Below are 16,895 nucleotides of genomic sequence, written 5' to 3' on the forward strand. Positions count from 1 at the left end.
TTGTCTCTGTTTTCCAGGTTGTTGATGTGTGCTGGACTCTGTTTTTGCTGTTTTTGATACTCTGGCCCTTTACCACTGCTATCCAGTGCAAAAGTGCAAGTGCTCCTGTGTAAAATATATGTGTAATTGGCTTTCCATGACTGGCATATTTGATTTACTAGTAAGTCTATAGTACAGTGTACTAGAGGTGCCCAAGGCCTGTAAATCAAATGCTACTAGTGGGCCTGCAGTATTGGTTGTGCCACCCACATGAGTATCCCTGTAAACATGGCTCAGACCTGCCATTGCAGTGTCTGTGTGTGCACTTTTAAACTGCCAATTCGACTTGGAAAGTGTACCCACTTGTCAGGCCTAAACCTTGCCTTTCTTACATGTAAGTCACCCCTAAGGTAGGCCCTAGGTATCCTCATGGGCAGGGTGTAATTTATGTTTAAGGTAAAATATATACTAATGTATTTTATATGTCCTGACAGTGAAATACTGACAAATTCGGTTTTCACTGTGCAAGGCCTATCTGTCTCATTGTTAACATGGGCGGCTGCTTTTAAATATTATTAAATCTAGAATCCCTTTGGGAGCAGATAGAAATTTGGAATTTAGGGTCTCTGTACTCACAATTTAAAAATATATTTTTTTAGTAAAGTTTGTTTTTAGATGGTGTGTTTGAAAATGCCACTTTTAGAAAGTAGGCATTTTCTTGCTTAAACCATTCTGTGACTCTGCCTGTTTGTGGATTCCCTCTCTGGGTCAGCTTGACAGTTGGGCTGTTTGCACCTCTCCTCTAGACACTGACACAAAGGGGTGTAGCCTGCATATCCTGATGAGCCATCTCTGCTGGGAGGGCTGTGCCTGCCCTCACACAATGTGGTCTCTAACCCCCTGGCGTGTGTCTGAGGCCTGGCCTGGGCAAGGCAGGATCTTACAAACGAGACTTTCCTTTGAAGTTTGCCTACTTCAAAGGCATAAAAGAGTATAAGTAGTGGACCCAAAACCCCTGAAGATTAGATCACTTCTGGATTCAAGAGGAACCTCTGCCAAGGAGAAGAGTGGAAGAGTCGAGGAGAAGTGCTGCCCCTGCCTGTGACTGTGCTTTGTTGGGCTATCCTGCTGTTGCTGCTTCTGCCTGTGCAAGGGGACAAAGACTGGACTTTGTTGTGTATTCCTGCTTGAGAAGGACTTGAACTGAACTTGCCTCCTGTAGTTGAAGTCTCAGAGGCATTGAATACTTCCCCTACCAACACCTGCACTCTCTGCTGAGACTCCTGCCCTGCCAAGTGGTGCCCTATCCAGTTCCTGGGCCTCGAAAGGTGAAGTTGGCAGACAAGAACTGAAAATCCACGCACAGACAGCCGTACGGGGAAATTTTCGATGCACCTTCCGTGACGCGGCTGATCAACGATGCACCGCCCGCTTCACAGCTGAAATCAACACTTCACCTGTATCACGGCTGGAAGATCGATGTAATACGACTGGAGAAACGGCATGCATCACCCACTTACAGAGGCTGATAATGACGCAAACCCCACACAGCGTGGTTTTCTGGTACCGTGTGACTGGATTTACCACGCATCATCCCTGGGCATCCAAGTCTATCTGACTTTGTGTGGATCTGAGGTGCCCTGTCCAGAAATCGACACATCACTCTCTTACGAGAGAGAAAAATTACACATCACCAACACGACCGAAGAAGGAAACGATGCACAGCCTCACTTGCGAGTAAGGAATCAACGCATCGCTGACTTTTCCAACGCACTTTTTTTTTTTATGCTAACCTGGTGCTTTGTGTAACAACAGCATTCTCACTGTTTTCTAAGGATCAAAACTCTTATTCTTTTGAAAATTTATATCTTGACTTTTTGTAGTTTTGGTCTTGTTTTCTTTAGATAAATATTACCTATTTTACTAAACCTGTGCTGTGTCATTTTGTAGTGGTTCACTATATTACTGTGCATGTTAATACAAATACTTTACACATTGCTTCTGAAGTTAAGCCTGACTGCCTGTGCCAAGCTACCAAGGGGGTGAGTAGGGGTTAACTGAGTGTGATTCTCCTATACCAGACTAGAGTGAGGGTCCTTGCTTGGACAGGGGGTAACCTGACTGGCAACCATAGACCCCACTTCTAAAAGGCATCTACCATGGATCATCTCTATCTACTATGAAAAGACAACAACAACTTCAGAATTCTGCTGCCAGATTACTCCTACATGTAAAGCCGACAAGCCCACATCTCCCCTGCTATGAGGGTCCTTCATTGGTTAGCAGTTGACCGAAGATCTACCTTCAATCTACTCTGTATCATCCACAAAGCAATACGTGGAATTTGACTGCTTTGATCAGGAATAAAAGCACTAAATACATTCAACAAAGGAACCTCAGTTCAACACTGGCACCTTGCCTCAAAACCCGACCAAACAAGAAAAAGACCATAAGTGGTACATCTTTCTTCATTCCACCAGCCAAACTATGGAATTCTTTACCTCCAAATATAAGATCCACAAATACCTAACCTATCTTCAGAAGACTACCCAAGAGTTAGCTTTTTCCTACATAATCACCATACCCAAACTCTACTAAATTTTCCCTCTTGTATCTCTCATCTGATTCATCCCAAACCTCATCTTACTACTATGATCTCCCAAATCTTTTTCTACGGATTCTTCCCTCCTCCATCTCTCCTTTACTCATCCCAAATTTACTACTATGCTCTCCCAATTAACACTTTCTGGATTCTTCCCTATTCTATCCCTCCATTATTCTATTCAATCCAACTAACAGACTCACAGGTCCACCATTCAAATTAACTCATATTTCCCTATACTAAAACTAATACTATGTTTATATTTCCCTACACTAATCCACCACTAATCCTTTTGGGTTCCGGGGTAGCGTGCTACTCGCCAAAAAGCTCTTTGATGCCTCATCAGGGGTAATGAGCACTATATAAATACAATTACAAAAAGGAAACATGAAATTCTGGAGAGGTGATACCTTTATTGGGGAAACTCATTTCATGGGTTCCTAGCTTTTAAGACTACATGTTTCAGATCCTGTCACAGTTGTCTATCATAAAACCCATAGGGAATGATTTAAGGAAAGTAGTGCTACCACTTTTCTTGGGCCCCTTAGCGGCCTCCCTACCACCACCATGTGTGTGCCGTATTTAAAATAGGGCACACTATGGCACAGGGTAAGGGGCAATACCATTAGAATTCCTGACGCTATTGATGTACTCTGCAGGAGTAGCACCAACATTTTGGCACTACTCCTGTAGAGTACATAGGGGCCCATTGTATTCAATGGTGTTAGAAATGGGGTTGGCAGTCAGGTTCCCCCTGTCCCAGCAAGGACCATCACTCTAGTCAGGGTAAGTCACAGACAATCCAAATTATCTTGTGCCCACCCTCTGGTAACTTGGCCCTGAGCAGTCAGGCTTAACTTAGAAGGCAATTTGTAAAGTATTTGTCCAATAAATCATAGAATAACACAGTATAACACCACAAAAATACACCACACAGGTTTAGAAAAATATAGAATATTTATCTGAGTAGATTATGGTCAAAACGATAAAGATTTGATAAATACAAGTTGAAATATCACTTTTGTAATGACAAATAGAGTCTTTTGGTTCTTAAAAACAACAATGGTCTTTTGTGAGTGCAAAGTACCTGGTTTGCGTCTAAATTATCTGCACAGGACCGCAGAGGAGGAGATGCGAGCAAAATGGGGAGGTGTGCGTTGGTTTTTCCAGGCACACCCAGACAATGCGTTGACGCTTTTCCAGGATGAAGTCAAAGGAGCTTTGTAGATCCGGGGGGTGATGCGGGGAAATATCTGCCACACAGCAGGCGCTGCATCAATTCCTCTCACAGGAAGTCAGGCTGCGTCGTTCTGGCTTGGCGATGTGTCAATCCGGTGGGCCGTGCATCGAAGTTCTGGTTGCAATGCTGGTGCCGCATCGATCCTCACTCGGGGAGCCGGGCTGCATCGTTCTGGTTCGGTGATGCAGTGATTTTCTCACCACAGGGCAGGCTGTGTGTTGATTCTGGCAGGCTGTGCATCGATTTTCACTGCACAAGGAGTTCTTTGCAGAGATGAAGTCTTTTTGCCCTGAGACTTCAGGAAACAGGAGGCAAGCTCAATCCAAGCCCTTGGAGAGCACTTCTCAGCAGAGCCAGAGGGCAGCAAGTCAGCAGGGCAACAGCAAGGCAGCAGTCCTTTTCAGCAAAGCAGTCATGTGAGTCCTTTGGGCAGCCAGGCAGCTTCTCTTAGCAGGTTGCAGGTTCTTGTTCAGAGTTTCTTTCCCAGTAGGTATCTTGTAAAGAAGTGTCTGAGTTGGTAGGGTCAGAGACCCGGTTTATATACCCAAATGTGCCTTTGAAGTGGGGGAGACTTCAAAGAGTGGCTTCAAAGTACACAAGGTCCCATGTCAGTTCCATCCTGTCTGCCAGGGTCCCAGTGGGGGTTTGGCAGTCCATTGTGTGAGGGCAGGCCATTGTCATTTGACATTTAAGTGCCAGGCCCTCCACCCTCCCAGCCCAGGATTACCCATTCAGTATGCAGATGTGTGCAGGTGTGACTGAGCATCCTGTGTTTGGGGTTGTCTAAGTGAAATGCACAAGGGAGCCGTCAACTAACCCAGCCAGACGTGGATTGTAAGGCACAGAAGGATTTAAGTGCAGAGAAATGCTTACTTTCTAAAAGTGCCATTTCTAAAATATTAATATTAAATCCAACTTCACCAGTCAGCAAGAATTTGTTTTTCAATACTAAAATATGACCCTGTTACTTCTTTCAGATCAGAATCTACCACTCAAACAGTATATGAGGGTATCCCTACTGTTAGCCTATGAAAGGAGCAAGCCTCACAGCGGTGAAAAACGAATTTAGGAGTTTTACACTACCAGAACATATAAACCACACAGGTATATGTCCTGCCTTTTATTTACCTAGCACCCTGTCCTATGGGTTACCTAGGGCCTACATTAGGGATGACCTATATGTAGAAAAAGGGAAGTTTAAGGCTTGGCAAGTACCTTTAAATGCCAAGTTGAATTGGCAGTGAAACTGCACACACAGGCCTTGCGATGGCAGGCCTGAGACATGGTTAAGGGGCTATGTATGTGGGTGGCACAATCAGTGCAGCAGGCCCACTAGTAGAATTTAATCTACAGGCCCTGGGCACATATAGTGCACTTTACTAGGGACTTATAAGTAAATTAAATAAGCCAATTGGGTATGAGCCAATATCACCATGTTTTAAGGGAAAAGAATATGCACTTTAGCACTGGTTAGCAGTGGTAAAGTGCGCTGAGTACTAAAACCAGCAACAACAGTGTGAAAAAGTCGAAGGAGGCAGGCAAAAAGTTGAGGGTGACCATCCTAAGACTGTCAGGTCTAACAAATGGCATGGCCCCTTTTAACGCCTGCTCAAAGCAGGCGTTAAAAGTGCCAAAACAAATGACACAAGGATATCCCTTAGATGTCCTTGTGCCATTTTTTCGCCCCCCCCAAACCGGGGAATGCCCTCTTTGCATACATTATGCATGGTGCAGGCATAATGTGGTGCAAAGGGTTAGAAAATGGCGCAATGCATGCATTGTGCCACTTTGTAAATATGGCCCAAGGTTTTTTGCCATCTAACGCCACATCAGTGTAAAAAAATAGCACTAATATGTCATTAGGATGGTGCAAGAAACTCTTAAATCTGCCCCATAGTCTTTGACAGCGAGGAAGATAACAGCTTGTAAAGTGGTTTGCAATGTATTATATATTTCAATAGGGTGAGGTGGCCTTCACTCCAAAAGCAGTTATAGCAAATGCATGGCTTCATCCTAGACACCACTGCGATACGGGCCACTTTGGTCTGACACACAAATAGTTTGATGAAAATCAGACATTTCAGACATGCTAAAATGTGTTTAGATTTGGTGATTTACAAAACCGCTATGACTGCACATGCAAAGCTAAGAAAAATGTAGATGCCAATGCTTCCTCTTCCTCCTCCACACAAACATTGGAGGATTGTCAGCTTAGATGTCTTTTGTTATTTTTGGTTTCAGAGAATCAATAATTACCCTGAGGCATACCTCTTCTGCCACTGACCCACCATAGAAACGTCCCACTCATGTGTTTTGTAGGAGTCTTAATTGGTAAGTCTGAGGGGGGGAACCTGTGTATTTATGAACACCTCATACATTGTGCATGCCAACCACTTTTTGGCACAATATTTTCCTTCCCTCAACCCTATATTTAGCACTCCGTATAAATCTGCCTTAAGGCTAACTTTTAGCTGCAATACGTTCAATTGTCAATATCATTTGATTCGAATCTCAGAATTCATGTTCAGAAATCGTTATTAGTGCACATACCTATGACAGAGGTGCACAAACGTTTGCAAGAATGTAGCAAATAAACAACTACATTTCATACTAGTGGTACATCAGTCAAACTCCATAGGTTATGCACACGATTTGGAAACCTCTGTTGAAAAAGCAATTATGGATTGGCTTCTCATAACTTGTACTGACATCATTCAAGCTGCCTCCAGTTCTGAAACCCGGTAGGAAGGCTTGGACCTTCAAGAGTTTGCCTCTTAGGGTTGTGGGTGCCATGAAAGTGCCTGTTTCACTTCCCATGGCATGCAGCCCCAACCTTTTCTCTTCTTGTTTTTCCAAACATTGTCCATGCCCAAATTCTTATCCAGTCCTCTTCTCTCCTACACACTTGTTCAAATCCCTTTCACGGTTCACTCAACTGACTAGCCCTATTTCCTACCAACATTGTTTAACGGCCCTACTAGTGGCCGCCCATTGGTTTCTTGCACTCCGCCCCTTTCCAGCCACTTCACAGGGATGTAAAAAAATATCCCACAGTACCTGTGGTGCAGGGGGCCCCTGAGCTTCAGGGACCCACTCAGAAAAGTACTTAGGCCTGAGAGCTCCTGAGTGAGTATGGAGGGGGGCCCCTCCATGTACTTTGCAAGGGGGCCCCCTCAAGTTTTGTTGCGCCACTGTCACTCTATATGGTTCCTCCCAGCTGCACCATGTGTCCTGGTCATTCTCTCTCCTCTCCATGTCTTTGTGTGTCTCTTCCAACTCCTATTCTTCACCTAACCCTTCCTACTTCTCAAAGCCTACTCCCCGTCCCCATACTGAACCTCTCACCCAGGATCTTTCATCTACACTTTCTACTTACCTCTGTTGTTGCTCATCCATTCTCACCTGACTTACCTATGCTCAATATCTTAGCCCATTTCTCTTTATTTAGTCATGGCTTCATGTCTCTGTTTTTGCCGATTCAACTGATATCAAAGGGCTTGACACCTGTATATCCATCCTGTAGACCACACCACACAAAATATCAGTTGACGTCGGATGTGGAGTATCCTATACAGCTAGAGCGGTAACTATAAAATGCTGCATAAATAGTGTGCTAGAAGTGCTATGTAAAAATATGAACTGCAGCTTTTTACGTTCAGTAGGCCCTTTAAGAAGATGCATGCTACCTAAAAATGACTTGGTTTGCGCGAAAAGTTGCCCTAATCCTGTATAGAAATACATAAGTAAATAAATAAATAGATAAGTAAATAAACATATAAACAGACAAATATGTGAATAAAAAACCCACCACAATTTCTTTCTTAATCTCAGTCCTTCAACTGCTAAAAAGAGAATACATTTCCACTTCAAAATGTGATAATGTAAAGAAACAGCTTTTGAATAATCTGTTCTTGAACATGTTTTGGAAAATGGAATAGCAGGCAAAACCTTGATTTTCTCTCAGAATCAGAAGCTCAGCTTTTAGGACGTAGTGTATATACAGTGGACATTAAGGACCTCATTACGAGTTTGGTGGAGGGTATTACTCTATCACAAATGTGACAGATATCCCGTCCGCCATGTTACAAGTTCCATTATATCCTATGGAACTCATAATATGGGGGACGGGATATCTGCCACGTTTGTGATGGAATAACACTCTCTGCCAAACTCGTAATGAGGTCCTAAGTCTCCATTTCATACAAAGTGAATTAATGGAGAATGCAAAACTCATGCAGAAACAACTAAACACTACCAAAATGCCTACTGGATATAACTTCTTCACTAGACCTCTCTGCAATTATTCTTAGTATGCTGGCAGGTATAATGTTAATTGACTTTGTTGACGTGTGTATCCTTCCCCTCCTTGCTAGGCATCTTTCAGTTGCTTTCATCACTGTAGTGTCTAAAAACTGAAACCCACCCTCAACATCTCCATGGACATCAATTCACCGAAATGCCAGGGGTAGCAGAAGTAACATCACACTCCCTTTGACCTCCAGTTTCGCTCACACACCCATACTTATACATACAGACACAATCACACATGCACACATTCTCTCACATAAACACACTGTAAAGAAATGGCTCCCTGTTGCAGTTACCCCCCACTTTTTGCCTGATACTGATGCTGACTTGACTGAGAAGTGTGCTGGGACCCTGCTAACCAGGCCCCAGCACCAGTGTTCTTTCACCTAAAATGTACTTTTGATTCCACAATTGGCACACCCTGGCACCCAGATAAGTCCCTTGTAACTGGTACCTCTGGTACCAAGGGCCCTGATGCCAGGGAAGGTCTCTAAGGGCTGCAGCATGTATTATGCCACCCTAAGAGACCCCTCACTCAGCACAGACACACTGCTTACCAGCTTGTGTGTGCTAGTGAGAACAAAATGAGTAAGTCGACATGGCACTCCCCTCAGGGTGCCATGCCAGCCTCTCAAAGCCTATGTAGTATAGGTAAGACACCCCTCTAGCAGGCCTTACAGCCCTAAGGCAGGGTGCACTATACCATAGGTGAGGGTACCAGTGCATGAGCACTGTGCCCCTACAGTGTCTAAGCAAAACCTTAGACATTGTAAGTGCAGGGTAGCCATAAGAGTATATGGTCTGGGAGTCTGTTTTACACGAACTCCACAGCACCATAATGGCTACACTGAAAACTGGGAAGTTTGGTATCAAACTTCTCAGCACAATAAATGCACACTGATGCCAGTGTACATTTTATTGTAAAATACACCACAGAGGGCACCTTAGAGGTGCCCCCTGAAACTTAACCGACTATCTGTGTAGGCTGACTGGTTCCAGCAGCCTGCCACACTAGAGACATGTTGCTGGCCCCATGAGGAGAGTGCCTTTGTCACTCTGAGGCCAGTAACAAAGCCTGCACTGGGTGGAGATGCTAACACCTCCCACAGGCAGGAGCTGTAACACCTGGCGGTGAGCCTCAAAGGCTCACCCCTTTGTCACAGCACCGCAGGACACTCCAGCTAGTGGAGTGGCCCGCCCCCTCCGGCCCCCACTTTTGGCGGCAAGGCCGGAGAAAATAATGAGAACAACAAGGAGGAGTCACTGGCCAGTCAGGACAGCCCCTAAGGTGTCCTGAGCTGAGGTGACTCTAACTTGTAGAAATCCTCCATCTTGCAGATGGAGGATTCCCCCAATAGGATTAGGGATGTGACCCCCTCCCCTTGGGAGGAGGCACAAAGAGGGTGTACCCACCCTCAGGGCTAGTAGCCATTGGCTACTAACCCCCCAGACCTAAACACGCCCTTAAATTTAGTATTTAAGGGCTCTCCCTGAACCTAGAAATTAGATTCCTGCAACTACAAGAAGAAGGACTGCCTAGCTGAAAACCCCTGCAGAGGAAGACCAGAAGACAACAACTGCCTTGGCTCCAGAAACTCACCGGCCTGTCTCCTGCCTTCCAAAGAACTCTGCTCCAGCGACGCCTTCCAAAGGGACCAGCGACCTCTGAATCCTCTGAGGACTGCCCTGCTTCGACGACGACAAGAAACTCCCGAGGACAGCGGACCTGCTCCAAAAAGACTGCAACTTTATCCAAAGGAGCAGCTCTAAAGAACCCTGCAATCTCCCCGCAAGAAGCGTGAGACTTGCAACACTGCACCCGGCGACCCCGACTCGGCTGGTGGAGAACCAACACCTCAGGGAGGACCCCCGGACTACTCTACGACTGTGAGTACCAAAACCTGTCCCCCCTGAGCCCCCACAGCGCCGCCTGCAGAGGGAATCCCGAGGCTTCCCCTGACCGCGACTCTCTGAAACCTAAGTCCCGACGCCTGGAAAAGACCCTGCACCCGCAGCCTCCAGGACCTGAAGGACCGGACTTTCACTGCAGAAGTGACTCCCAGGAGTCCCTCTCCCTTGCCCAAGTGGAGGTTTCCCCGAGGAAGCCCCCCTTGCCTGCCTGCAGCGCTGAAGAGATCCCTTGATCTCTCATTGACTTCCATTGCGAACCCGACGCTTGTTCTAACACTGCACCCGGCCGCCCCCGCGCCGCTGAGGGTGAAATTTCTGTGTGGGCTTGTGTCCCCCCCGGTGCCCTACAAAACCCCCCTGGTCTGCCCTCCGAAGACGCGGGTACTTACCTGCTGGCAGACTGGAACCGGGGCACCCCCATCTCTCCATTGAAGCCTATGCGTTTTGGGCACCACTTTGAACTCTGCACCTGACCGGCCCTGAGCTGCTGGTGTGGTAACTTTGGGGTTGCTCTGAACCCCCAACGGTGGGCTACCTTGGACCAAGATCTGTACCCTGTAAGTGTCTTGCTTACCTGGTAAAACTAACAAAAACTTACCTCCCCCAGGAACTGTGAAAATTGCACTGTGTCCACTTTTAAAATAGCTATTTGTGAATAACTTGAAAAGTATACATGCAATTGAATTGATTCAACGTTCCTAATGTACTTACCTGCAATACCTTTCAAACAAGATATTACATGTTAAATTTGAACCTGTGGTTCTTAAAATAAACTAAGAAAAGATATTTTTCTATACAAAACCTATTGGCTGGATTTGTCTCTGAGTGTGTGTACCTCATTTATTGTCTATGTGTATGTACAACAAATGCTTAACACTACTCCTTGGATAAGCCTACTGCTCGACCACACTACCACAAAATAGAGCATTAGTATTATCTCTTTTTACCACTATTTTACCTCTAAGGGGAACCCTTGGACTCTGTGCATGCTATTCCTTACTTTGAAATAGCACATACAGAGCCAACTTCCTACACACACTCTCACCCTCAAGCACGCACACAACATACATTGAAAATATTTTTTTCACTCGCCTCTGCTGCCATATAAGAGCATATTCCATGTAAATGTACTCCATTTTTACTACACAAATAGTGAATTATAAATTATTCACTATTAGTGTAATAAAAACTTGACAGAAAACAGTGCAGCCCCAACTGACGTCCATTAGGACGAGCTGCCCATGCGTTCCTGGCACTGATTTTGCCAACTCTGAGGCCAACTCTGAGGCCAACTCTGAGGCCAGGCAGTGGCAAGGGTTGCAAGGGGCAAGCCAGGGGTCAAGGCATCATTTAATGAACCTCTCCAAACCTCCTCCTCTCCCAATCACATTTGTGGCCGTTCAGGCCTCTGTCCTCATGCCAATAGAATTAAACTCAGATACACAGCCCCTAAGAACGTTACTAGCCAACTTAGGTATAACTTTTCAGAAGACACACAAGTGTAGCCTAAGGTCTGTTCCGAAACGTGCACCAAGAGCCTGATTATGAGTAACTCATTATATTCCGACCTGCGTGTAAACCCCTGTTTAGGCATCCGATTATCATTGGATGCGTTAAATATTATAAGCTTCTTTAAATTTCTGCAGGTTCACACTTTTGAATGTAATCATTCAATCAGGAATTTTACCCACTCACAGGAAGAAAGCTTCTATTATACTGTTATTAAAAAAGTCTTCTCTGGATCCTAAGAAGGCAAAATATTATAGGCCCATATCCTGGCTCCCTCATCCAGCTAAGATACTTTAAAAACTTTTCAATTCTGAGCTTTCAGAATTTCTGGACACAAAGGCAATCTTAGATGACGCAGAAAAAAACATAAAAGAAAGACAGCCTTGGTTGCAGCAGTGGAAGAAATCAGAATGACTATGGACAAGGAAGGGAAAGAGGCGCTGATCCTATCTTTTTGCTGCTTTCCATACTGTCTACCACTCTGTTCTTGTTACGCAGTTACAAAGTATGGGGGTTAGTGGCTCAGCATGTGCCCGTTTGAAATCCTTTCTCATAGACAGAGAGAAGACGTTTGCATTTGGAGGTTTTACGTCCTCATGTTTCACACAGTCATGTGGGGTCCCTCAGGGCTCTTACCTAAGCTCTACCCTATTTAATATATACATTTCCACTCTGGCCAAACTGATTAGATCATATAATTTCTCCACTGTATCATATGCAGATGATATTCAGATTCTAGTATCTATCTTGGGAGATACCGCAGAGGGTGCAAATTGTTTTACATCTTGTATGCATAAAATGGTGAACTGGATGAGCAACAAGTGTCTGAAATTAAATTTGGAAAAAACTGAGGTCATACTGTTTGGAAAAAAACAAAACTTTCTGTGATTCCAATTGGTGGCCTCAGAATTTTGGTCCTTAAACTTCTCCAGTTGCAAAGGTTAGAAATGTAGGGATTATAGTCGACAAAAAGCTCACTTTTGCGGAACAGATAAACCAAACTACTTCTGCATGTTTCATTTTGCTGAGAACTTTGAAAAAAATATTGCAGTTTATTCCTTTTGTAACCACTACTTTAGTGATGTCCAAGATTCATTACTGTATTGCTCTTTATTAAGGAATTCAAAAAGACATTTGAGCAAACTACAAGCATTACAAAATGCTGCTGCACGCTTGTGGATGAAAATCCCTAAACACTTACCAGTTTCTCAACTTATCCAGCAGTTTCATTGGCTTCCTGTGGCAAAGAGAGTGGCTTTTAAAGTGCTCTGGTTGGCCTATAAAGTGCTACATGATAAAGGTCCTCATTTTATGAGGAAGATTTTTTGCTGGTATGGGCCGAGTAGAACACTCCGGTCCTGCTATACTAAATCTTTGGTAGGACATAGAGTAAAGAAAGCTTCTTGGGGAAGGAGAAAATTTCCCGAAGTTACCATTAAATTATGGAACACACTACCTTTGTGTATTAAAGCATCCTCCACCCGCTTGCAGTTCAAGAAACAACTCAAAACATGACATTTTTTAACAAAATCTGCCTCTTTCAAATCATCATCTCTGTTTATTTCTTTGCTTCGTAGCACGGACGCCAGTGCCAAGATGCCTAAGGGGATTCAAGAGCTTTATAAACACTTGCTTTCATTCATTCAAATCTGCCGAAATTTAAGAGGGGAATGTGTACATTATTTACCTCATTGTGTGGATTTTGTTGCATTAAACTCCAAAATACATGTATTCCTCCCTATGTACTCATAATAGCTTTTACATATCTCACAAAATAAATAACGAACCCTGTGGTAACGTTATGTATCAGGGGTGATAAATAACACCTTAACTCGTAATCAGGCCCTTAATGTCTGAAGCAATGCCTATACACTATTCCTTTGTAGCATACATTCAACTGAGCCCTTCCAGCTGGTAAACTCGAACTGCAGATTTGAAATACACAGCACAACTCGAAGGCTTTTTAGCTTCTCTACGCTCCAAAGCCAAATCCATGGGCTTCTATAGTGGCTCCAATTCCTCCTTGAAAGTTTGCATAAATGAGGAAACTCCTGGTACCAGAACTGCCTCCTGCACAAGATGAACGTGTTTCTCTAAGCCCTCACTTTCCAAGCTCTCATCCTCTGTCACCTCTGTAGTGGTAATGTGTTGGTCAGTGGTCTCCCTCACACCACATTCCTACCACCCAAAACCATCTTCCTTGCAGCAGCTTTCGTGACCACTGCTAGATAAAAATATGAATATGTTAACACCACACTGGAACACGTCATTTTGGATGCCACATATACACAAACACACACAGCTAAACTTAACTACTTAGCAGAAAAACCATCCTTTGCCATCTATACCTACACTACCCAGAGCACCCAGTAATTAATCCTAGAAGTACACACAACAAAAGAAAAAAAACGTATTTTACTCTTTCTCCCACTGCCTCTGGACAGACTCCACGCCTGAGGAAGTCAATCTGACTTCTGGTCCTCAAGAAAGAAATCATGACCCTTCAGTTTGAACTGCACCTGAGCAACCACTAACTCTCAAATGCCCCACAAACAGCCACCACAGTAAACGTGTATTCTGTACAAAACCTGGACACTACACGTTTGTAGAATATGGCAACCTGTAACAGTGACACACCTTATGGAGTTGTTGGTCACATCGGGGTCCTTGGCAGACACTATCTGTACAGTGGTCCCAATTTCTACATCTTCAGGCACTTCCACAAAATATAGACTGGACTCAAACACTGGAGGCTCGTCCACATCCTCAACGGTTATGTGCACGTTGGTCTGGTCTCGGAATGGGCCGAGGTTCAGAAAGCGCACCTCCAAGTGCGCATTGGCTCCTTCTACTTTTAAAGCGTAGGTCTTCTTTCTCTCAAAACTTAATGGCTAAAAAAGAAAGTGAAATACATGTCAGTTTGTTTTTTATTATGTTTTGCTGGAAGTTCAAATGTATTAATTATTCAGTTATTTATGCAGTTCAGATTTATGTAAATAAATATATGTCGACTGTATGCAGGAGTAAGCTTAAAGGTTCCCTGTCAGAGAGTATTCAACACATTCCCAGCTGGTGATATTTAAAAGCTGGCTAAATGCCAAGGGCCAGATTTATCAAGCTTTTGCGTTGCCTTGCACCATGTAAGAGGGCACAAGTGCGACACAAAATCTAAGTAAGATTCATCATGCCACCTTGCATGGCCCTGCATAGCTTGATAAATCTAGAGCAATGCAAGGGAGCACAAATTGGGTGGATAGCGGGTGTTCCCACACATCCACCTATGGATTTCGGTGCATTCCCAGGTTTAGCATTAGTGGTAGACCTGGGAATGCGTGAAAATGCTTTGAATCCCCAGTTGAGGCATAACAAGGAGAAATAGTTTTATTTCTCCTCGTTTGTTTCTCTTTCTTTGTGTGCTGCAGTCTGCAGAAAATGCCGCTCAGGATTATTTTGATGCAGGGCGGTGCCCTTTCCTGCACAAAAAGGATCCTGCCTTCAGCGCAGGCAACCTTGCATCATGGCATTGTAAATTCCTGACTGGACATTCCTTGAAATTGAAAATAAAAAGTAAAACAGTTGACATAGGCGAGCCATTTCAAAGCAACACGGCCGGCCTCAGCATGGGCGCGAAGGAGAGACACAAAATGAAAAATAAGTTTGCTCGCAGTCAAGCATATTGGCAAACGTGCAATTATCCATGTCACAGGATCGATGTACAAGGTGGAAACAAAAGTGCCCCAAGGAGGGACAAACGCAAAGCATTTACCAAAGATAACAAAGGATTTTTGAAAGGCAAGCCCATGAACGAGTGATAGTGATGGGCGTGATGTGGGCATGCTTAAAAGCCCACAGATAGATTACAACACGTCAGAGCGCTTGCTCACTTAACCTAAAAATGATGTAAATTCGCCTCTGTTCTTTCTTTATAGGACAAGTCTGCCTCACTTTATTTTAGTACAATTTAAGAATGGTTTGAACAACTCTAAAATGCTTTTGTAAGAGATTTTTTTATGATTTGATATTTTGGGTTTATAATAAAAAGGTGAAAATACATACTTTTAATTGCTTTTATTGGTTTTGAAATAAAAAACAGTGATGTTAGTAAAACACTGGCAAAGGACAACCCTCTTCCCTCCTTGTGGCCTATTTGACATTTATTGGAAAAGGAGGTGATGAAACCAGAATAGAAATAGACTGGTAGGGAAGGGTTATAATTTATAATTATCAAGCCTTTGTACTCCCTCACAGTACATTGATAACGCTCTGCACTGGTAAACCTCACTGGCAAGGTTTATCACTTCCAGGATACAGGCCTTTGTGAGCACTAGCACCACCATATCACACCCGTGCCATTTGTTTGACAATAGTTGTCTCAACAGGTACTACAAATAGTGCAACATTCTCACTAAACTACTTTTGCAGTTGACAAGTTACATGAGGTAATTGTTTGAAGACTTGAGATTTGCTATATATTTACATTCTTGTATTGTCCTGCCATCCAGTGGTTAGATTCAGAATTGCCTATGAGAATTTTTTGACAAAATTAAAATAAATCTAGCCTATTTACTTACGATTTAAGGACATGCTTGCAATAAGACCTACCCATTCCATGATATCAAATGGAGATCATCAATCCCGCTCAGTAAGGTTCCATTGTTCATAATTGTTCCATTTTTTTTCACTTGTGGAAACAAAACTGCCTTTTTAATCCCTTCGACCTCACAAGGAGGCTAGTAGTGTTAAATGGGAAATAGTGACACGCCATAATCCATCACTAATTCTTGTTGGGTTCTGAAGTAGCGTGCTACTCGCCAAAAAGCACTTTGATGCCTCGTCAGGGGTAGTAAGTGCTATATTAATACTATTACAATACAATACAATAAATATATTTCTACTAGTACATAACAATGACCTTTTGTAGAATGAGTAAACACTTCCATCTAAACACAAATACTTGTGATCCACCACACACCCACAATGGTTGGCAGGAAGAAGGCAAAGGACACTCCTCTGGATTTTTCTGCTATGAAAATTCGAATTAGTTCTGGGAAACAGATCACAGGGACATAACAACTACCACACACTCAAAAGCATGAAAAACAAGGAACACTCCCAGGAACCCAATATCCATATGAAACCATGGAATGGAAAACAAGATTTTGAAATGTTTCCTAGCATGGAGGGAGTCACCTGAATGGTGGCAAGCAATCACAACTCAAATAGCACCAAGAGGCCATAGAAATTGCGTAAACTGCACAACACTAGAACACTGTACTGTGTTAAGACACATACATCTTCATTCTCAGTTTCATAGTACAGGGGCTACAGTAAAATAGTATGCAATTT

At 43.7% G+C, this 16,895-nt stretch overlaps 1 protein-coding gene across 8 annotated transcripts in view; it reads right to left on the reverse strand.

The window, feature by feature from the left end:
• CDH20 (cadherin 20) overlaps positions 1-16,895 on the reverse strand; it is a 1,654,453-nt gene that overhangs the window by 64,657 nt on the left and 1,572,901 nt on the right. For all 8 annotated transcript variants that reach the window (XM_069219506.1, XM_069219508.1, XM_069219509.1 and 5 more), the window contains one exon: positions 14,187-14,440. In XM_069219506.1, coding sequence (XP_069075607.1) covers positions 14,187-14,440 — 254 coding nt within the window. The remainder of the gene's footprint in view (positions 1-14,186; positions 14,441-16,895) is intronic.

The sequence above is a fragment of the Pleurodeles waltl genome, chromosome 2_2 (assembly GCF_031143425.1).
Source record: "Pleurodeles waltl isolate 20211129_DDA chromosome 2_2, aPleWal1.hap1.20221129, whole genome shotgun sequence".
Classification (NCBI taxonomy): domain Eukaryota; kingdom Metazoa; phylum Chordata; class Amphibia; order Caudata; family Salamandridae; genus Pleurodeles; species Pleurodeles waltl.